The following is a 23,125-nucleotide window of genomic DNA, read 5'->3' as shown; positions in this document are numbered from 1 at the left end:
AATCCCAAGCAGGTTTCACATCGTCAGCAAGGAGCCCGATGCGGGGCTCGAACTCACAAACTGTGAGATCATTACCTGAGCCAAAATCAAGAGTCAGACGTTTAACCAACTGAGCCACCCAGGTGCCCCACCTGTTTTCAATTCTTTTATAATGATAATGTTTATGTTTCCAGTTTCTTCAGGATGGCAGCCATACTTTTTCTTAAGATCAGAAATGAAAAAAAAAAAAAAAAGTCTCATTCCTTTGTATGCATTTGTAGATACCTGTAAATTGATCAATAGGATCACCCTCTGGTAATGATCTTCACTAGCTTTACAATTTCTTTTTTCACCTGGCATAGGACATTGGGTAAATTAAACAGGCTCTTATTTCACAGTGCATGGCCTCTTTGGAAACTTGAGATAGTTCCTTAGAATTCCAGTGTGCAACCAGCATTGAGAACTGCACCCCTATTCCACCTACAGCAGAATCACCCTCCTTTAAGTAAGCCAGTCAGCTCTCCCCTTTTCCTGTTCCTAGCAAGTGTCTTGAGCAGGTACTACCTGAAGTTGTTTGTCAGGTTGGCAACAAGTAATATTGGCAAATTACCAAATTTTATTAAAAGAGTCATCCTTCCCTCCTCAAGGTCTGCATTGTCTTCTTTTTGCCTAGAAATCATTTGAGGAGAAAGATTCTCTTTCATCCGTTATAACTCAACAATAATATCACTGCTTTGTGGATGTCTTGGCCATGTTGCCTAGATTAGGACCGCAGTAATATAGTCTCAAAGCATGCTGTATTTTTCCCTTCTAGAATTTTTACTTGTCATTAATGATGAAATTATTAGTTTAATGCATGTGTTCCCTCTTAAATATTCAGCTCAGTGAAAGCATGGGACATACCTGTCTCAGTTCTAATTGCCCTAGCATACTGTTACTGAATATGAGGAAGAAGAACATAGGCCGGTGTTTCGAAAAGTGTATCCGTGAAGAAGTAACTGTTATAGATCAATAATAACATATGATTTGTTTCTGAAGCAAAGGTACACTCTGACAAAAAATGGAATCACGATGTTGTATCTGGCTTTTGTTTCCTAGTAAAATAAAAGCATATGTTGCACCAGGAGAGAGCAGATTTTTCCCCTAACATAGTGAACGGTGACAGTATAATTAATAGAACATTTTAATAGCACTTTTATTAAAACTATGGAACTATTCTTTACATGGCCAGTTCTTAATCCAAAGTTAAATGTGAAGCCAATTCTGTCGAAGTCGGTTTTTTGCAACACTGGCGTGACCCAGGCGTGGAGTGCTACAGCAGATGGTGCTCGAGCAAAGCGGTTAAGGGTGTGAGCTCTGGAGCCGGCCCGCCTGGGTCCGCTGCTTCCTCAGAGCCCTGCCATCTTGGGCACATCAGCTAAGCTTCCTGTGCTTGTATCTTCATCTGTCAGGCAGGAACAATAATAGTATCTGCCTTATAGAGTTGTTACGAAGATGAAATAGACGAAGCACTTGGAACATACCCTTCCAACCGGTTGCCTCGCATACCTCTTGTCTCAGAACAGCATTCGACGAGCCCTGACGGGCATCTCTGATTTTGCTTTCTCAGAGCAGATGTACAAGTTGTAAGGTTGGCAAAACTATAGTAAGTAAGGAGCCTCACTGATATTCTTCCCTGGATTGAGAATTCCACTCTGAGAAACATTATGACATTACATTATTTGTTTGTTTGTTTGTTTGACACACAATATTACATCAGTTTTGGTTGTACAGTGTAGTGATTCAACAGCTCTGTGCATTATGCTGTGCTGGCCACAGGGGCAGCTACCGTGTGTCACCGTACAACACTATTACAGTACCATTGACTGTTCCATATGCAGTAACTTGCATCCCTGCCACCTCTTCATTCTGTAACTGGAAACCTGTATCTCCCATTCCCCTTCACCCGTTTTGCCCATCCCCCCTCACCCCTGATTTTTTTTGTTTTTAAATATTAGATAAGGGTGATCTACTAGTGGGTTACGACAATGCTTTTGTTGGTTGTGACATCAATTTTTAACTTATGGACTAGAATAAGATATAGAGTGCACTGCAGGTTTTAGGTTAAGTATTGGTTCACATGAAACTTGTTCAACCATATGTACTTACGTATCTGTATACTGTATCATGAACTAAAATGTACTTTGTACTATGACTCAAGATCATCATGTTTGAGAGCCCCTGATTTAGGGGAAATAACTGAGGCTTCGGATTTTTAGACTTAGGTTCCAAGCCCAGTTCTGCCACTCAAGTGACGGTATAATCTTTGGCAAGTTGCTTAACATCACTGAACCTCTGTCCTTAACTTGGTAAAATAGGGACAGTAATTCCCACTTAATAAAAGTGCTGTAGAGACCTGAAAGAAATAATATGTGTTTGGCCCATGGTACATGTTTGGTAAATTGTAGTTCCTTTTCTCCTTTACTTCTGCATTTTTTGTTTTGCTAATAGACGGCATTAACAAGTTACAGGCAGGGCCAAACTTTCAACAACAATGAACTCTGGATAGGTTCAAGTTTTCAAACAGGTTTATTTATTTTTGAGAGACAGAGTGCAAGCTGTGGAGGGACAGAGAGAGAGGGAGACACAGAATCAGAAGCAGGCTCTAGGCTCCAAGCTGTCAGCACAGAGCCCGATGTGGGGCTTGAACTCAAACCGTGAGACCGTGACCTGAGCCGAAGTCAGATGTTTAACTGGCTGAGCCACCCAGGCACCGCAGGAGTTAGTGTCTTTTAAGTAATATGCTACCACTCAAAGAATCACCAGTTTGGGGGAGAAGCATCTCTGTTCAGTATCCTAGAAGTGAATGTTATCATAGTTAAAAATGGCAGTTTAGTCACATTTGGAGAACCACATCTAAGAGATTAATTTACTCCCTTTCCTCGAACACGTACTATGGCAAACCCTTTGTGTATAGGGCCAGAGAGAATATTTTAGGCTTTGCAAGCTGGATAGGTCTCAACTGGCAGCTATCCAACTCTGCTGTTGTAGCCCAAAAGCAGCCATAGACAACTCATGAATGAATGCAGCTGTGTTCCATAAAACTTTATGTACAGACACTGAAATTTACATTTCCTTTAATTTTCATGTGTCATGATATATTCTTTTGTGTATTTGTTTTCAACTATTTAAGAATGTAAAAATCATTTTTAGTTTGTAGGCCATACAAAAACAGACAAGAGGTTATAGTTTGCTGACTCCCTTGATATGCACACATGTACATACATATAATGTATTTAAGTTTGTCTATAAGCAAACGTTGCCCCCCACCCAGTGGTGCCTGAATTTGTTTTCAAGTAGCTTAGTAGATGATTTATTTAATTTATTTTTATTTTGGGGGGCACCTGGGTGGGTCAGTCAGTTAAGCATCCGACTTCAGCTCAGGTCATGGTCTCGTGGTTTGTTAGTTGGAGCCCCCATGGGGCTCTCTGCTCTCAGCGCAGAGCCCACTTCAGATCCTCTGTCTCCCTTGCTCTCTACCCCGCCTTCCCTCCCTCACGCTGTCAAAAATAAACATTTTTAATTTTTTTTTATTTTTTAAATTTATTTATTTTGAAAGAGAAAGAGAGCGCTCTTGGGGAAGGGGCAGAGAGAGAGGTAGAGAGAGAGAATCCTAAGCAGGTTCCACGCTGTCTGGCTATCAGCACAGAGCCTGACCCGAGGCTTGATCTCAGGAACCATTAGCTCATGACCTGAGCCTAGATCAAGAGCCGGGTGTTTAACCAATTGAGCTACCCAGTAGCCCTGATGATTTCTGTAATTTTAAAAAAAAAAGGGGCGCCTGGGTGGCTCAGTCGGTTGAGCGCCGACTTCGCTCAGGTCACGATCTCGCGGTCCGTGAGTTCGAGCCCCGCATCGGGCCCCTGTGCTGACAGCTCAGAGCCCGGAGCCTGTTTCAATTCTGTGTCTCCCTCTCTCTGACCCTCCCCCATTCATGCTCTGTCTCTCTCTGTCTCAAAAATAAATAAACGTTAAAAAAAAAAAAAAAAATTAAAAAAAAAAAAAGTGGTGGGGGGCACCTGGGTGGCCCAGTGAGTTGAGCATTTGACTCTTGCTTTTGGCTTAGGTCATGATCAGAGGGTTGTGAGATCCCCCATGTCCAACTCCATGCTGAGCGTGGAGCCTGCTTGGAATTGTCTCTCTCTCCCTCTCCCCACTTGTGCTTGTGTGCTTTCTCTCTCTTAAAAAAGATTTTTTTTTATATGTGCACTAAAAGTTGTAGGATGATTGCCTGTGTGGGAATATGAAAAAAACACAGATTGTAATAAAAACTCAGGGTACATTTGTGATATTCTGGTCCTGAAAATATCTAAAAGTCTATTTCAGTAACACCCACAAATCGCTACCACTGAGTTTCCCCCACAGCTGCTAGAACTGTATCCAATGAGAGAATCCCAGCTCTCTGAAGCCCCAAAACAAAGTCCCTCGTGCAAAAAGATTGTTATCCCCAGAACACAGGCTCACTCTGGTATGTTTTTTTCCTTCTCAACTGTAGATTGTTTTTAAATAACTATATATAAATTATCCATAATCACATGCTGTGCTTACTGTGGCCAGACATTGTTCTAAGTGCTTTACACATATTTTCTTTAATTTTAGCAACCACTTTATGAGGCAGGTATGACAGATGAGGAGACTGTTACAGAGAGGTTGAGTAACTTGCCCAAAGTCATACAAATCATAAGCAGAAGACCCCAGATTTAATGAAGTCTGTACTCTTAACCACACTGTATTTCCTTTTTAGTTAAACCTACTCTCTGTTCGCATTAACCACAGTCCCCAAGATTATAGCTATACCTGCAGATCTGCCAGCAACAATTGCTTGGCTAAACTACCTTGCAAAAACTGAGATGAAAAAAATTTTTGGCCACAGAGCCAAAAGTCTTAGGATTAAAATAAGTTTGGAGTCCTGAAATAGACCACTGAAATCGGCAAAGTAGAAAGCCAGGATCAAAAGCAAAGTAGTAGAGAAGGGTATGCCGGGCAAAGACGAGTGAGGCTGGAAGGATCAAATGATGGGAGACTCTTCGGCCCCTCCTGCAGGGAGCAGTGCGGTTAAGCACTTGGTAAATGCTTGCTGAGTGGATGAATCATAGTAATATTCTAACTTCATTTGTGTAGTTACTCTTGAGTGGCCTATGAGCAGAAAATTCTTCAGCATAAGCTACGTTTTATAGTACCTTAATACAAAGTGTAGTGACAGATAACAGAAATGACATGAAAAGTCGATGAAATATTTTTATGGTATTTCATAGGAAAAGTGCAGTTTTTTTAAAAAAGTATAATTGGTCACAATTGTATAGTAATTTCATTTTTTTAAGATTTTATTTTTAAGTAATCCCTACACTCAACATGGTGCTCAAACTCACAACCCCAAGATCAAGAGTCAACACGCATTTCCGATTGAGCCCTCCAGGCACCTGTATTAGTTTCATTTTTAACCACTATTACTCTCTTCTTCTCTAAAGTGTTTTTGGAAGTACCTATTTTAATTATAACATTAAATAAAATCTTCACAAAAGAAGCATATTAACCTATAATTCCACTATTCTAAAACAATTTTTTTCTTTTCATTTTCCTTCAATCTTTTTTCAGATACATTCCTTAATTGTATTCTTAGAGCATATTCAGTCTGATTTTTTTTTCTACTTAACACGTCTAAAGTCTTACTGGTTTTTATCAGCTTTTTTAAATAATTCATTGTAAAGGCTATGCACTTCACTCAGACTATTGTCCCTTTTGCTGAACATTTAGTTTTTGATATTATAATCAGGTTCTTCATATTAGAGGTAAAAATATAGTAGTGAACAGATTCTCTTTTTTGATGTTGTAGATAACTCCACAGAGTTTTTACTGTTGTACTATTTCTTTACAACAAATTTCCAGTGGTGAAATTTTGAAGATAAAAGATTTTTATGAATCTTGATAAATTCCCACATGGCTTCTTGGAAGTATCTGTGTACCCTTTTAAAGAACTGAGTATAAAATACAACAGTGTCACCAGTCTCATTAATGTGAGATGTTTTTGTGTTATTAGTTTCCTACCTTAAAAGTAAGCATTTATTCTTTTGAATCATCTTAAATACTATAACCACAAATGTGAACTCCTAAATGAGTGCTGTTATGACAGAAAAGGCAACCTGCTGTGATAATAGGGACCTGAAGTTAAATTTGTTTTCATCTGCATACAAAGTGATGTTTCATAAAAACTTTATAACTTAATTTTTTGCAAGCAGTCATCCAGCTGAGCTTTTATGTTTTGGCAGGGACCAAAATTGTTTATATGCTTATCTATGCCCCTTTATCTAGAAACTATCTGATAAATTTAACAAAAGTTAGTATATTAGTGGTTGATATTCATTTGGTAACAGTTCTTCCATTTCTGAAATCCTAAAGTAGAATTTAAAATCTTGTACTTTTTTTTTTTAACCTTGTAGTTTGTGATGTGTTTATTTGTAAAAAAAAAAAAAAACAAAAAAAAACCACAGTTTCATTTCACACCTAATTGTTTTCAAAATTGTTACTTGTTGAGGCTATTCAGATATTTCTTTCTTATACTGCCTCTAGTTTATTGATCCTACTTTTTTTTACTGCTGAAGTTCATTCTGAGCTTTCTAGAGTTTTTTTCTTTTAGAGCTATCCCTTCTTCATCATCTAAATTGATTCTCTGTTACATCCTTAAAGCTTTATGGCTTGTTCGAATTAACCTAAGGATAGATTTTCCATCGTTATTCATCCTAATGTATGTTGGTTTTTTTTTCCATCTCTAAAATGTTTCCATTTCTGATGTGTACATAGATTAAATGTCTTATCTTAGTGATGGTTCACTGATTGTTCTGGTACTTTTACTTGACTGCTTATACACTGATGACAGCTTATATGCTTTGATTATGTTTTTCTAGAGGACAGAGATCAAATCCATTTAAGACCTTGTCTGCAGTAAATGATTTTGAAAACTATGCAGTGTTCTTTCATAGATAAGCTTAGAAATCATACTTGTGACACTATGAACTTCATATATAGTTTATTTAATCACAAAAATCACATGACAAAGATTGCATTGAAGGTTTTAGATTTCTTGTTTGAAAATAATGCCTAACTGTTACATAAATTCTTTCATTTGTATTGATACTAGGAAAAAAAAAAAAAAGTAATGGGCTAGTATGAGTTGCTGTCGGACCTTATAGTTAATCCTCTATATCCTAACTAGCTTGCATTATGAAACTATAATACGCTGAAATCCCAAAGCATAATTTTTCTGAAATTTGTATGGCTAGGATAGGTCTTAAATAACTTTCTTTCTAAAATTATACCCTAGCAGAATTGTTTATTTTGGAAATTTCTTTCAAGTTGAGTATAAAAGACTACAGCTGAGTCTCATATCTGCTTCTACAGTCTTTTGTGATATGTTCTTTTAATGAGGCATATGAAGAAAATTCAGTTTTGCACAAATATGTAGTTTGACTTTTTTTAAATAGATTTTTAAAAAATGTTTATAATTTATTTTGAGACAGAGAATATGCAGGCAGGGGAGAGTGGTAGAGAAAGAAGGAAACCAGGAATCCAAGCAGGCTCTGCGCTGTTAGCATGGAGCCCGATGCGTGGGGCTCAAACTCATGAACCGTGAGATCATGACCTGAGCCAGAAGCAAGAGTCTGACTGAGGCTTAACTGACTGAGCCACCCAGGCACCCTTGTAGTTTGACTTTTAAAATAATGGTAAATATTCCTTGATACTCTACCAAAACTTACCAAGTGGTAGATTCAGCAGTGTGAGAGCTGAATCCCTTTTCAGAAAAGCGTTCCTATTCTGTTTTCTTGAAAATCCTTTGGTGTGTCAGCACTTTCAGTGTCTCTTTTCCTCTTGCATGCTTTTATAACATCATGACACTGGCAAATTGGAAAACATTGATTGAGTGAGTCATTTGTATCTTGTAATGCTGACACATTTCATTATATATTTTCAAATTACTGATACCACCACTGATGTCATCAGGAAAGTTTTCAAGTATTGGGAAACTGTGAAATCCAGCATGGCAGATAGAAGTTCCCAAACTCTTGATTTTCACTTGAAAGGTCAGATTTTATCATTGTAAACAAATATTGTCAGTTGTTTTTCTTAAAGTAACAGATTCATTCATGTTTGAGAAAATGACTCAGTTACCTCAGCCTAAATTATAACTTGTTAGTCATCCTTTCAGCAAAAGTAATAGCAAATAGTTTAGCTCACAATTCAAACAATTGTACAAGTGGTTTTCTGGAAATAAATGTCCATTTCAGTATACAGAAGTGCTTTGTGTATGCTTTTTATTTTCTTAACACAACATTAAAAAGACATATTGGGGCACCTGGGTGGCTCAGTTGGTTGAGCATCTGACTTCGACTCAGGTCACACTCTCACAGTTTGTGGCTTTGAACCCTGCATCAGGCTCTGTGCTGACAGCTCGGAGTCTGGAGTCTAGAGCCTGCTTCGGATTCTGTGTCTCCCTGTCTTTCTGCCCCTCCCCCACTTGCGTGCACGCTCTCTCTCTCTCTCTCTCTCTCTCTCAAAAATAAATACATTTTTAAAATTAAAAAAAAAGACATATTAAGGGTCAAGATTTAAAATTAGTCATTTTATTGCTTCAACAAAGACAGGAAGTGGCAGGAGAAAAATTCTTTTCATGTATGGAAATGAGGACTAAAATGAATAGGTCCAGTTTGGTGCCACTGCTTCGATTCATGCTGAGATGCCAGGGGTTTAATCCACCTACTATTACCTTGTGCCATCGGTGCAAATATCAGCACAGTGTAAGGCAAATAATGTCTTAATGTCATGATGAAAATGGCTTTATCTTCACAGTAAAGGATCCTGAAAACCCCTAGGGGTTCACAGACCACCCTCTGAGTATCACTGTTGTATACTGTAAGGCAATTTATGGAAATGTTTTGAGATTCCACATTTTTGATAACTAAAAGGATACGTATTAAGTCTGATTACTATAACAACTTTACATAAAAATTCTATCAATAAAAATAACCAAATTATATTAAAATCTTAACACTTTACTCAAATACTGTGATATGCAAACCTACTCTACTAAAGCTGTATCATTGTTACCTTGATCATTAAGTGAACAGGAACTTGTCTAAATATATTATGCTCCTTTATTTTTCCCCAAACTTCTATCTCTCCGTGTTAGCAAAAGAGAGTATTAGGGTTAGTCACTAGTGAAATATGGCCTGGAGATGGCTACTCTGATTCTCAGAGAGTCGTCTTAAAATTGGCAAAGGTAATATCTGAACTAGAAAGGCACTGGAATATCACCATCATGATGCTAAAGTAATAGTCACTTTCTGAGAATGTATTTTGTACCAGGCACTGTAATAAGCAACGTGTATATTTGTTACTTAATCTTTACAATAACTCTGTGAGGTGTATATTACAGAATACAAAACTGAGGCTCAGATAATCAAAATTGAAGTAAGTTGTTCAGTCCTTATAGATACAAAGTAATAGAGTTAGGATTTGAACATAGATGTCTTCTTCCAAAACTTGGGTTATGACCCATTATGCATCTCTGTATACCCTTCAGTATCATAATGAGTTATCGTCAGGCTACCATATTATCTTCCTGTTTACTCTAAAAGGTCCCTGGTGAAAACTTGTTATAACTAAGCAGTAGTTCTCTTATTAAAGAGTTGTTTTGGAGATCTGCCTCTCTACTCAGACATGCCCCACTAAAGAGTTCTGTGGTTTCTGATTTAACTTTAGAGTGTCAGGGGGTATGTATGGGGCCTTGAAGTGAGATCTTCAATGACATCTTCACATTTCCCCCTGATGATGATAGGGTAGGTTAAATGGTGTCCTTAGATGGCTCAACTTTTTGTCTTCTAGACTAGTGCTACTCAGAGTATGATGCATGAATGGTTCCAGTGTGCTAACTCTCTGAGACAAAATACGTACAGAAATCAAAAGTAAGAGTATGGAAATTTGAATATCATTTGACATTACCACAACATCTGTGCACACATTTAATTGTTTTTCTTACAAAAGCACAGATTTTCAATGACTCGAAAACTTTTTTAATTAGTTCTTGACCATAGATAGTTCAAGAAGCGTTCTTTGAAACTAACATTAAATGATTAGAAGGGTACTTTTAATTCAACTCCCTATGTTTTAAATTTTATATTCTTTTTATTTCCCAGCCCTTCAACATTTAAGTGTTTCAAACCCTTGTTCTTGATTATTTCATTTTGATTTGATAGCTCAAAAAACTTAGTAGAATTAAGAACTCATTATTACTTTTTGAGTGTGCTTCACAGTTTGTTTTCCACTCTAGCCATGTATGCAGATGAACCTATTATAAATATTAGCACATAATCAGCAAAATCTAAACTTTAAGCTTTTTTTTTTTTAATTTTTTTTTTTTTTTTTACGTTTATTTATTTTTGAGACAGAGAGAGACAGAGCATGAACGGGGGAGGGGCAGAGAGAGAGGGAGACACAGAATCGGAAGCAGGCTCCAGGCTCTGAGCCATCAGCCCAGAGCCCGACGCGGGGCTCGAACTCACGGACCGCGAGATCGTGACCTGAGCTGAAGTCGGACGCTCAACTGACTGAGCCACCCAGGAGCCCCTAAACTTTAAGCTTTTATGTAAAAAGTCAACAATTTGACACCAAATATGAGATCCAAGTTATATAGGTTGCTATTAAACTATTCAAATTAGATAATTAGAATTTACATTTGAAATTTGAACTGAGAATCTTAGAAATTTGATGTAGGGGTCTCATGAAAATCATATGTTCATGGGGCACTTGGGTAGCTCAGTCAGTTGAGCATCCAACTTCAGTTCAGGTCGCGATCTCACGGCTTGTGGGTTCAGGCCCCTCATTGAGCTCTGAGCTGACAGTTCGGAGCCTGGAGCCTGCTTTGGATTCTGTGTCTCCCTCTCTCTCTGCCCCTCCCCTGCCCACACTCTGTCTCTTTCTCTCCCTCTCTCTCTCTCTCTCAAATAAGTAAACATAATTTTTTTTTTTTTTTTTTTAATCATGTGTTCATTCAACAGAAAGTTAAGCACTGGGGTTAGAGTGGTAAAGATAAGGTATTAGTTAGCTTTCAAGAGCTGAGGTATAATTCTGCTTACCAAATATATAGTTAATTGTTTTCTCTGAAATAGAATGGCATATCTCCATTTGAAAAAAGTTGGAGAAATCGATAAGGTTAGTAATGTACAATTACATATGGGATAAGTTAGAGCTTAAATTTCATTTGTAAAAATATATTTAGTAGTGAATAATACAATTGGTAGTACTAATTATATAGAAAGATTATCAGAATAGCATAACAGTTAAATTTCAAACTTCTTTAGACAGCGTTTATTACCGTATCTGGCCATGGGCTCCTCCTATAGCATTTCTCGTTGTTAAGTCCTATGACTGGTGATCAACTGAGCAATAGATTTCGTGGTATTTAAATATGTATGTGGGAGTCACTTTTTGGTCTAGATAGGGCCTGGGAATGCAGAGGTAAATTATACACTATGTGCCCTGAAGGAGCTTAGGTAAACATAATGACAATTCCGTGTGGTAAGTGCTGAAGGGAAGTAGGCGCAGGATGCTTAGGAACACAGGAAAGGCACCTAGCTCAATCAGGGTGAGTGGGTCAGGGGAGGTTTTTCGGAGGAGATAATGATGCAAAATTATAAAATGTCCAGACACCTTTCTCATGTGGAGGTCTTCAAAAATGATGGTCTTGAAGAGCACCCAACATCATTGAAAGAAATTCTACTCAAATTTAAAAATTTTTAGAGTCAACAGAAAGTTAGGGGAAGTATGTCTCAGGCAATAAACAAGTGCAAATGCTATTGTAATAATTTCAGCTATAGGTTATTAGGGTCAGAACAAAAGTAATTACGGGGATGAAATGGAGGAGACAAGTTCTTGAGATTCTAATAGAGAAAACAGGATGTGTTGTACAAGATTTGGAGTCATGTCCTCTATTACCATGGATTGCTTTACTCTGCTGTGGCCCCACTGGCCATTTGGTTCCTCAGGTATACCAACCTCATTCCTGACCTGGGGTCTTTGCAATGGTCATTCCTACTGCCTGGAATGTACATCCTTTCCCCCAACCCCAGGCTCTTTGAGTGGCTGGCTCTTCACTGTTCTGGCCCCGCTCATCTGTCATTACTTAGGGATCTTTTCTGACCACTCTTAAAGTAACTGCCCTATCCCCTTCCTCACAGCCAGCCCACCATTTCACTTCGTTTTCTTTTCTTTGGAACATTGTTGCAGTGTGCTTGTTCATGTAGACTGGATGTGAGAGCACAGGAATACAGGTGCTCAAAATGGGGAATGTTACAGAACTGAGATGAGCAAACTAGTTATACAAATGGAGTTTTAGATAGAAATACCTCCTTAAATAAAGAATGGTTCATATGGAAACCAACTTGAGCCAAACCCTTTGTCAAGGCCAGCCTGGGGGAGGTTAATCAGAAGGATAAAGGAGTTAGAAGTGTCTAGGCTCATAAAATTTTCAATCAAAATTATAAAATGTCCAGACACCTTTCAAATGTGCATGTCTTCAAAAATGGTCTTGAAGAGAACCCAACATCATTGAAAGAAGTTCTACTCAAATTCAAATCTTAAAGTTATGAGATAAAAATTATATTATCTCCAAGCCTTATTATAACATCAAAAAAGCTAACCTTTTGTTTAAAAACAACAGTATTCTCCACCTCCATAATTCTTATTTTACCTAGAAATAATATAGATTTGTAGAAGTTTTTATGTAATTCCAAATGCCAACAAGACTCTGTATTTATATAATTTTCACTATCTGGTGTTAAAATATTTAACCTTGTTTTATCATTGTATTTATGACTACTTTCTTATAAAACATTCATCTCATTAATATTTATTCTTCAAAGTTTGGTTCATTATAATGGAAAAAAATATAACCTGCAAACTTAGATGATTTTTTTAAACAGCACATAAAATAAAAAAGGAAAAATACATCTTTAAATATATATATATAATATATATAATATATATATAATATATATATTATATATATTATATATATATAATATATATGCGCGCATTTATTGTTAGACTTGGGAAACTTTTATTATTATGAAAAAGAATATTACCTTGGTATGTCTTTGAAATTATTTCTTACTCATATTGTTTTCGTTCATATGTTTTTATTCTTATTTTTTTCATTGTATATTTTTTCTCCTAAGTTTAGAAAAGAAGTACAGACAACTGACAAGGCCATTGAATACACACTTAGTTGTCTTTGAGGATAAACCTACCTAGTTGCCATGGTGTTATTTAATGCCATATTAACAGTTTATCTAATAAACTGGTGATTTACCTGGTCATTAATGGAAACCTAGCCAGGTTTCCATGGAAATTTTATTCTGTAATGTAGCTGAGCATCTCCCTTTTCCTGGTTCTTATGTTATTAATACTGTTTTTTTTTTAATATTTTTATATTTAGTTATATTTAGTATATTTACTAAATTACTATATTACTATATACTATATTACTATGTTACTATATATTAGTATATTTAGTATATTTAGTATATATTAAATATATGTATTTATATATATTTAGTTATATTTTATATTTTTTATATTTAGTTATAGATTACACAGTTGTGCTACTACTCTATTAGTGGAGTTTATTCTTGTTTTGATAAAAATAAATATAATTTAGAAATTTTAATGTTTCTTTGCACATATCAAAAGAAGGAAAACTTTCACAATGGATGATAATGGCAATTTGATGATAATAGTAATAATAGTGGATAACTGTTACTAGTAATAATAATACATAACTGTTACCCAAGGTGTACTGTGTTACAGACATTGACCCCAGTGCTTTGTGTATATTAATTCAGTAATTGAGGGTAGATACTTACCACTCAGACTCCATCTTATAGATGCAAAAGCTAGGCACAAAGAGGTTAAGAAGCTTGTCCAACATCACACAGAAAGTAAAGCCAGAGCTGAGATTTAATTTAAACTCAGGTAGTTTAGTTCCAGAAGTAGCACTTTTTTGTTTTAAGTAATAAAATATTGCTTAATCTTATTGTCTCATTATTCACAGCCATATAACAACAAACAAGCTTCAAGTTGAATACAAGAACTAGCACTTTTAACCACTACATGTTATTATATACTGTTTATACCAGATGTAAAGAGGAGGAAGATAGATCTACTGACCTTAGAGGAAACATTCAGAAACTACCTAAAAATCATACACGAAAGATTCAAGAAAATCTTGTATCAAATTTTTGATATCATCTGTTAATGTAAATAACTTCCCCACCTATAAATGGTGAGACATGTGGCAGATCAAGAGCTAATCCCTTAGAATGCAAGGAACTCTTAGTAAACAATTAGAAGAGGATTACTAATCCAATGAAAACATGGACAAAAACCATGAATAAGCAAGACAAAGATAAATACACACAGGTCAAAACATACAGAAAGATGTTTTGTGTTTTGCATATTTAGGAGTTTTAAAAAGTGGGTCTAGATAAATCATGAAGTAATGACTGATAGGGAGACAGAGTTGTAGAGCTGATTAGAAGTGGCAGGCTGACAGCTGGTGATGTACACGGGCACTGTGGTTTGAGAGCATACCAGCCAAAATTCCAGAAGTGAGCCCTACAGAAAATGGTTTTGAGTGACTGTTTTCTCAAGGGTGACTTATAGCTAGTATATTCCTGATACATCAATGAGAAGTTAATTCATTACATACAGTGGATGCCATGGGTCATTAACATTCTCTTTTAGACCTTCTGTTGAGAAGGCCTGGTTATCAGGATTGAAAATAAAAGCAGTGCATTCAAGACACTTAACCAATAGAAACCCAGAGAGAATTTTTTGACAATTATATAAAGAAGGTAAAGGAAAAATTTTTAGGGATCAAGGGGAGGTATGAGAGCGTCATATATGGTCAATGTTCATTCTTACTGTAGGTTAATTTTCATGAATTCACCTGGGTCTTACCTAATGCAATTAAAAAACCCACCTGTGATTATTCAATTAAATCACACATAAAAATGTTAGAATTTAAGATTTCATTATGTCACTGAGTAAAAAATGTATAACACAGCAAGAAAGTAGTCTTCATTATGGTATTTATAATCCCACCTATGTATTTTACTTCCAGGGAACCTTTTATTATTTTATCAGGAGGTTTGTCCTATGATACTGTAGGAAGAAGACCCTGCTTAACAGTTATGCATGGGAAAAGTACTGCTGTGCTGGAAATGGACTATTCAATTGTGGATTTTCTAACGCTATGTGAAACACCATACCCAAATGGTAATAAGCTTTGCATCTTTAAAACGTATTCTCTGTGGATATCTGCTATTCAGAACAGAGACCTGTTTGTTTTCTAAATAGTTTCCTTATCCTAGTATGCTGTCACTCTTCTGGGGGAGAGATTCTGTCTTCATAACTTTGTAAGTTTTATTTCAGAAGTTAATTTTGTTTAATAAGCTTTATCTGTTTAATATGACATAGTAGTAGTTAGTGCTACTGAAGGATAAACAGAACTGCCCACATTAAGCAACATTTTAAAACTCTATAATTAATTAATCAAGGTTCTCCAGAGAAACAGAACTGATAGCACATAAGGAGAGGAAAGAGAAATAAGGAATTTATTTTAAGAAATTGGTTCACACAATTGAGGGTGATGAATCAAATTGATCAAGCACCATGGCAGGCTGAAAATTTGGGAGTTGATGTTGCTGTCTTGAGGCAGAATTGCTTCCTTTTTAGAAAGCCTGTCTTCTCTCTTCAGGCCTTCAACTGATTGGATGAATCCCACCCACATTATACCTGATAATCTCCTTTACTGGGAGTCTACTGATTTAAACGTTTATCACATCTAAAAAATACCTTCCCAGCAACATCTAAATTGGTGTTTAACCAAACAGGTGGGCACCAAATCAGAGACTAGTGACACATAAAATTAACCATAACAGCTAGCGTGTATCCTTTCAAGAGGAATTTAAATCTGGATCTTTTTTGTTTCATTTGAAGCTAATTGAAATGTAAAGCTATAACACATTTTATAATTAACAAGTGCATACAAAATATCTAAGGAAGAGATTATAATATTGTAGTGATACTCTACTGAGTTCCTATGAGAGACAAGAATAAGAATTGTTCTTATGGATATTCAGATTTAAATTTTGCGTTTGTTGCCCATGTCCTGCCTTGGATTTTGCAATACCATAGAAGTTACTGTGAACTTCTTGTTTTATTTGTCTTTACAAAATTGAAGTAATTTTGTATGAGTTATATAGATTTATCTCATTTAAAACCAAGTAGTCTTAAATTACATGAAGTGCAAGATCAGATTGTTACATACTTGAGAGAATGGAACAAAAATTTTTAAAAAAGCAAATGTGTATTATCTAATTTGCTGTCTTATTCCATATTTAAAACTGTTATTTATGCATTGTTTTCCTATTCCAGATTTTCAGGAACCATATGCTGTGGTGGTTCTTCTGGAAAAGGATTTAGTACTTATAGACCTTGCACAAAATGGGTAAGAATAAAATTTGGTGAGAGATTATTTTAGTATATGGTAGAAAAGACTCTTTTTAGCATAGGGTTGGCTATTTCTTTTTGTTTTTTTTTTTTGAAAACTCTATATTTATATCCATAATGTTGTCCTCTTTTAGAGTTTCAGACACACATTTCTAATTACCTGCCAGATTTCGCTAGTATGTTGCTCGCACAGAATTTCTATTTTTGAAGTCAGAATTTCTTGAATTTCTGAAATTTCATATAATTCAACCTAATACTTGGACACTCTGGGGGCACACAAAATAAATAAGTGCAGAATTCATCCCATCACAGTTTACCTCCAGATAAGCTCTGTGGCCTCCCCACCCACATGCACTCTCTGTGGCACTGTCATGAATACCGTTGTCAGAGTAATTTTACATGTAGCACCCAGCTTGTCACTCTCCTCTTTTAAGGGTCCCATACTCTACTGACTGAGCCAACTGGTGCCCTGTTATTCTCCTCTTTAAACCACTATGATCTCTACTGTTTTATTATTTGAAAGCACCTTCTCAGCCTGCTTCTCCACACAGTAGAATTTAGGATACCTTTCTGACTTGATTTCTCACTGTCTTCCTACAGGTGGCTTATTCCCTAGAAAAACTGAACTGTGTATTAAACAAACATCATACTTCAATGTCTTTTCTTATATAGTTCCCAATGGCTGCAAACTCCACTTGCTTCACTGCCATCAAAACTCCATATAACTTTCAAAGTCAGTCCTCTTTTCTTCATTCAACTTCCTCTTCTAGGGGCCCCTGGGTGGCTCAGTCGGTTGCGTGTCTGACTTCGGCTCAGGTCCTGATCTCGTGGTTTGTGGGTTTGAGCCCATGTGGGCTCTGTGCTGACAGCTCAGAACCTGGAGCCTGCTTCGGATTCTGTGTCTCCCTCTTTCTCTGCCCCTCTCCTGCTTGTGCTCTTGTTCTCTCTCTCTCTCTCTCAAAATTAAATAAACATTTAAACTTTTTCTCCTCTCTCTTAACCAGATATATCATACCTGGTGTATAAATTGCCACCATAGCTCCTTTGCAACTTTTTGTGGTATTTGCCATATTCTCCTTTTTCCAACATAGATGATAAATTCTTTGAATGCAAGAATATTACATTATTTATTTGTATCTCTTGAAATAATCATGAAAATTTAATTGTGTTTACCCATTTAGGATCTCAGTGTTTCTCAATTATGGGCAATTTGTCCCCCCCCCCCCCCCAGAAGATACTTGATTGTATCTGTGTAAACATCTTTTCTAGATGATACTGGCATCTAGTGATGGACAGGGTTGCTGCTAAACATCCACAATGAACAGGACAGTCCCTTATAATAAAGAATTATCTGATCCAAAATGTGAATAGTACCTGGATTGGGAAACCCGGAAGTATAAGTCAACAGTATTATTTACCTTATTTTAAGGTACTACTAGATTCGTATCAACTTAATATGTACTACCTGTAATAATCATTTTTTTTTCCTTTTTGAAAATTACAAGACTATAGTGGAAAGGAATTTGAAAACAGTATTTCTAAAGGGCAGTCTTGGAATAACTTATTCTTAATATGATTTTATTTTTGGGGGCGCCTGGGGTGGCTCAGTCCATTAGGCTCCCAACTTTGGCTTAGGTCATGATCTCATGGTCTATGGGCTTGAGCTGTCAGCACAAAGCCTGGAGCCTGCTTCCGATTCTGTGTCTCCCTCTTTCTCTCTGCCCCTCCCTCGCTTATGCTCTGTCTCTGTCTCTCTCTCTCTCTCAAAAATAAATAACATTAAAAAAATTTGTTTTAAATATGACTTTTTTTTCATTAGCTAAGTTTTCAAATAGTGGGACTTTTTGCCTGTGGTCTATACTGATACGTATTTAAGTTAAAGAAAATATTGTCCAAATAACCTGTGACTAGGCATTTTATTTAGCAAACGTATCAGTTAAATGTATGGTAATAGTAGAGTCATTGTGCGTAAGGATTATAAAGTATGTTTATAAAGAGAAAAAAGTTACCTGCCATTTTTTTTAATTCATGTTTTTGTTTGAATTTTTCTTCTGTGTTTTTATGTGTGTTCGAGGAAGGAGTGATGACAGTTCGCTTCATTTTGAAATCTAGAAAGGGCTTTTCTGAATTTATTCTTTTCTAATTTTTAAATTATTGTCAGTGGTAGACTGATGAATACATACAATTTTTGCAGATGAGCCACTCTAAACTTCTGAGACTTTTTAGGGCCAGTTGCTGGTTTTCTAGATATTTTTAAGTAACCATTCTCAAGGAATTCAAACCAGAAAAGAAATATCATTGTACATTTAGTTAGGATTTTACTTTAAGATTTTTGAAAGCATTTTTTGCTTTATTTAATGAAATAATTTCCTATCTAGGAAACCTTTAAGGTAGACTTTTATTTAGATTATCACTAAAACAAGAGAACATCTCTAGATTAAATATTGCACTAGGCATTACATTGATGGAGAAGAGAACTGAAAATTTGTGTTATTTGACATAAAAATGAGGAATCTGCTGATTGAGAACTTTACAGTTAAGAGCATAGTTTAAATTTGGCTTCTCCTTGCCGGCTGGCATGCCTTTGGCACATTACTCTGAGTTTTCGTTCCTCCATAAAATTTCTACATCGTAAGTGTGGTGTGAGAAGTAAAGAAGATAAATGACTATATAAAGCACTTAGTCCAGTGTGTGCCACATGGTATGTATTTCCAGCTGCAGCTTTTCTCTTTACTAGTCTAACTGAGCAACTTGCATTATAGAAGATGTCATTTTTTACATATTTGCATAAATTAAATCTATTAAATCTCTGTGACAGAATGTATGTAATTTCCAAAAATATGGAGAAGAGCACTGTATTCCAAAATTTAAAATATAAATTTAGATAATATGTTATATGGGCCTTCAGAGAATGTTATCTTCAATCAAATTTTAAATATTGTTTTTGTTCCAAAGATGTAAATAATTTTTAAAAGTTTCATTGTGTTAATTTTATTAAATACATAAATATTTTTCTTTTCCTATTGTTAAAGATATCCTATATTTGAAAATCCCTACCCTTTGAGTATACACGAATCCCCTGTCACATGTTGCGAATATTTTGCTGATTGTCCTGTGGACCTCATTCCTGCACTTTATTCTGTTGGAGCTAGACAGAAACGTCAAGGTTACAGCAAAAAGGTATTGAACATGAGTTTTAGTATTTAATGTTGCATTTCAGTATTTTATATTTATCACCTTGGAATATTTGATAACATGTATACCTTTTCTAGAGAAATATATAGAAAATCCTTTTTTGGAGCAAAATACGTTGTTTACTGTTATCATAGAAATATATATATGAAGATGCTTGAAAGTTGCTTTATACTATAATCTTTTCTTATAGGAATGGCCCATTAATGGAGGTAATTGGGGCTTAGGTGTTCAAAGTTACCCAGAAATAATTATTACAGGGTAAGTAAAAGCCTGTTTTCACCACTAAACCAATAATGGCTAAATACAAAGACTACATGGACGTTAATTAATTGGGCAGGTAGTGCTTTCCTTTATGCTGTAGCGTATTAAAAAATGTTATTGTCTGGAACCTGCCAACTTACCCTGAATTTTTTACCTTTCCTCGTTTGGTGGCTAACTTTTCAAATAACAGTATACTTCATCGCTTCTCGGCCTTTTGGCTAAGATCATGTGCAAATAACAGTATACTTCAAAGAAAGAAAAAATGTAATATTTTTTCCTTTGTATCATCACAGTTTTAACTCATTTCCTTTTCATAGGCATGCTGATGGATCAGTTAAGTTCTGGGATGCTTCTGCAAGTAAGTATTTTGAATATTATTTGTTATATGTTTGTTATATAATCATTGCTTTTATATAACCTGTTTTATGATAATTGCATAATCAACATTTAGTTTAAAATTTGGAAGCTATCGATTTAATAACTGATTTATCAAGTATATGAGTTTAGAAATCTTGATAAACGTAAGATATTTTTAAGGATACTGTCTAGTCAGTCAAGAAAAATTCTCAGCAGAAGTAATCAGATCCTTTCTTCAAAATTTCTTCAAACCTTCTCTTTTTAACTCAGAATTAGGAAAAGTGAGAATGTGTTTCAAATCAACAGAAATTTGTAGAATAATGCCTGATGTTCGGCTAACAGTAATTTGTATTTTCTTTGTGGAATATACATGTTGGTTACACAATAGCAAAAAAGGAAAGAATGCTTTGAATCATCAATGTTTGCAAAATATACATAGCAAGCAGTGAGACTCCAGTTAACTCAGGATATTTTGTGTTTCATCATATAGAAATATGAGATGTACTAGCACCGTTTGTAGTGAAAGTAAGTAGAAAATCATTTTAGAAAGCAAAAATGTTCTTTATTTTCATTATATTTATACTTTTTTCTTTTCACAAAATATTTTTGTCATTGATTTTTTTTCAGGTTATCTAAATTCATCATCATGATGAGTTTTTTTGTTTTTGTTTTTAATGAATACAGGTACACCTTTCTTTTTGGTCAGTAGGTCCAATGAATGCATTATCTAAAAGAATAATAGAGAAATGTAGACCTGGGAATAAAAATATGGTTCGAATAAATATTGGCTATTTTCCTTAGATAATATGAGTGATTAGATATTACTTTATATTTGTTCTTTTTATATTAAAATGTTTAACATATACTATCTTTTTTTCTAGTAACTCTGCAAGTATTATATAAACTAAAGACATCTAAAGTATTTGAAAAGTCAAGAAATAAAGATGACAGACCAAACACAGATATTGTAGATGAAGATCCATATGCCATTCAGATCATCTCCTGGTGTCCGGAAAGTAGAATGCTGTGCATAGCTGGAGTTTCAGCTCATGTCATTATTTATAGATTCAGCAAACAAGAAGTGATTACAGAAGTCATTCCGGTAATAGTCTCTTAATTATTTTCAGTGTCAGATGTCTAACATTTAATTTTTTTTTAATTATTTAGGAGATTATTTGCAGTCGTTTTTTTCTAGAATTTTTAAAAACACTTAAGTGTTTACATTGCCATCTGTCTTTTGTGGAAAATAGTGTATTTTAATCTATATCTTTTTAGTGAGCATTTAAAGCCTTATGTATATTATGTGTTTCATTTAAGGAAAGTTAATATGAATATGAGCATACTCTAATTTGGTACTAACAGGCATGCTGTGAATTCTAAAATCATCGTGTGTTCTTGCGCGCGCACACACACACACACAATCATTTTTGAAACGCTGAGTCAGAAACATTTTTTTTTTTCTTTCCTAAATCTTTACCTTTAGAAATCGTGGCTAAATTTTTACCCTTACAACATGTTTCCACTGAAGTGTATGTGTGTATGAGTGTGAAGTGTAATAAAGTGAATAATTATTAGTAGTAGGTGAACTGTCTTTCTTTTATAACAGATGCTTGAAGTTCGATTGTTATATGAGATAAGTGATGTGGAATCCCCCGAGGGTGAACAGGCACCACCTCTGCCGACACCTGTGGGGGGCGCCACTCCTCAGCCCATTCCTCCTCAGTCTCATCCTTCTACCAGTAGCAGTTCATCTGACGGACTTCGTGATAATGTCCCTTGTTTAAAGTAAGTTATAAAAAAATGCAGATGTTTTGGAAACTACTTTTTCGTTTAAGTAAATTATAAACATTACTAGAATAATATTTTCCTGTGATAGAGAAAAATGACATAACATTTCTTTCTTTGTTTTGCTGTGGTTAATCCAATTTCTTTTTCTGTGGCAACAAGAGGAATATGATTGAATTCTGTGATTTTGTCTTTAAAGTGCTAAGATTTGATCTGTAAACAATACTGGTAGGACAGCATGGATCTTTCCTGTGTATGCAGCTCGATCCTCCAAATCCTTGGATGTTTTCTAGTTTGGATTCATAGGTAGATCAAAGGTATATTTTAAAAAAAAATTTTTTTAATGCTTATTTATTTTTGAGAGAGAGAGAGAGACAGTATGAGTGGGGGAGGGGCAGAAAGTGAGGGAGACACAGAATCTGCAGTAGGCTCCAGGCTCTGGGCTGTCAGCACAGAGCCTGATGTGGGGCTTGAACTCAAGAACCGCGAGATCATGACCTGAGCCGAAGTCGGACGCTTAACCGACTGAGCCACCCAGGCGCCCCTCAAATGTGTATTTAGAGTGCTTTCCACCACTCTGAAAATTCTGTTTTTTTGATATTTAGAGATTCAGTTTTCTTGTGATCATTTTCTTGTATTTCTGAATCTTGTGTAGCACAACAGTATCATTATTTAAATGCCTTTATTGTAGCATTCCAGATTTGAATACATTTTGCTTTTATATAGGAATAAATTAGATAAAACATTCTTTTCTTCTATCTAATTTATATTACTGAGTATTAACTTTTTCAAGGGTATGGGCCTTAAATATGGCAGAGAAATAAAACAATGAGGAAAGAGTTAAGACCACTGAAAAATTTTATGAAGACTGTGATTAATTACATTTACAGAGAAGTCAGTTAGGGTAATGAGTGTCGTTGTGGAAAATGTAAACAAAAATCCAGTG

The 23,125-nt window shown here is 35.5% G+C and overlaps 1 protein-coding gene across 4 annotated transcripts in view; it reads left to right on the top strand.

Moving 5' to 3' along the window:
• STXBP5 (syntaxin binding protein 5) overlaps nt 1–23,125 on the top strand; it is a 169,614-nt gene that overhangs the window by 77,027 nt on the left and 69,462 nt on the right. For all 4 annotated transcript variants that reach the window (XM_019425027.2, XM_019425026.2, XM_019425025.2 and 1 more), the window contains exons 10-16: nt 15,191–15,345; nt 16,507–16,579; nt 19,614–19,761; nt 19,967–20,034; nt 20,355–20,395; nt 21,276–21,496; nt 22,001–22,179. In XM_019425027.2, the coding sequence (XP_019280572.1) occupies nt 15,191–15,345; nt 16,507–16,579; nt 19,614–19,761; nt 19,967–20,034; nt 20,355–20,395; nt 21,276–21,496; nt 22,001–22,179 (885 nt within the window). The remainder of the gene's footprint in view (nt 1–15,190; nt 15,346–16,506; nt 16,580–19,613; nt 19,762–19,966; nt 20,035–20,354; nt 20,396–21,275; nt 21,497–22,000; nt 22,180–23,125) is intronic.

The sequence above is a fragment of the Panthera pardus genome, unplaced genomic scaffold, assembly GCF_024362965.1.
Source record: "Panthera pardus isolate Hobbes unplaced genomic scaffold, ASM2436296v1 HiC_scaffold_17, whole genome shotgun sequence".
Lineage (NCBI taxonomy): Eukaryota > Metazoa > Chordata > Mammalia > Carnivora > Felidae > Panthera > Panthera pardus.
This window is presented reverse-complemented; position numbering and strand designations above follow the sequence as displayed.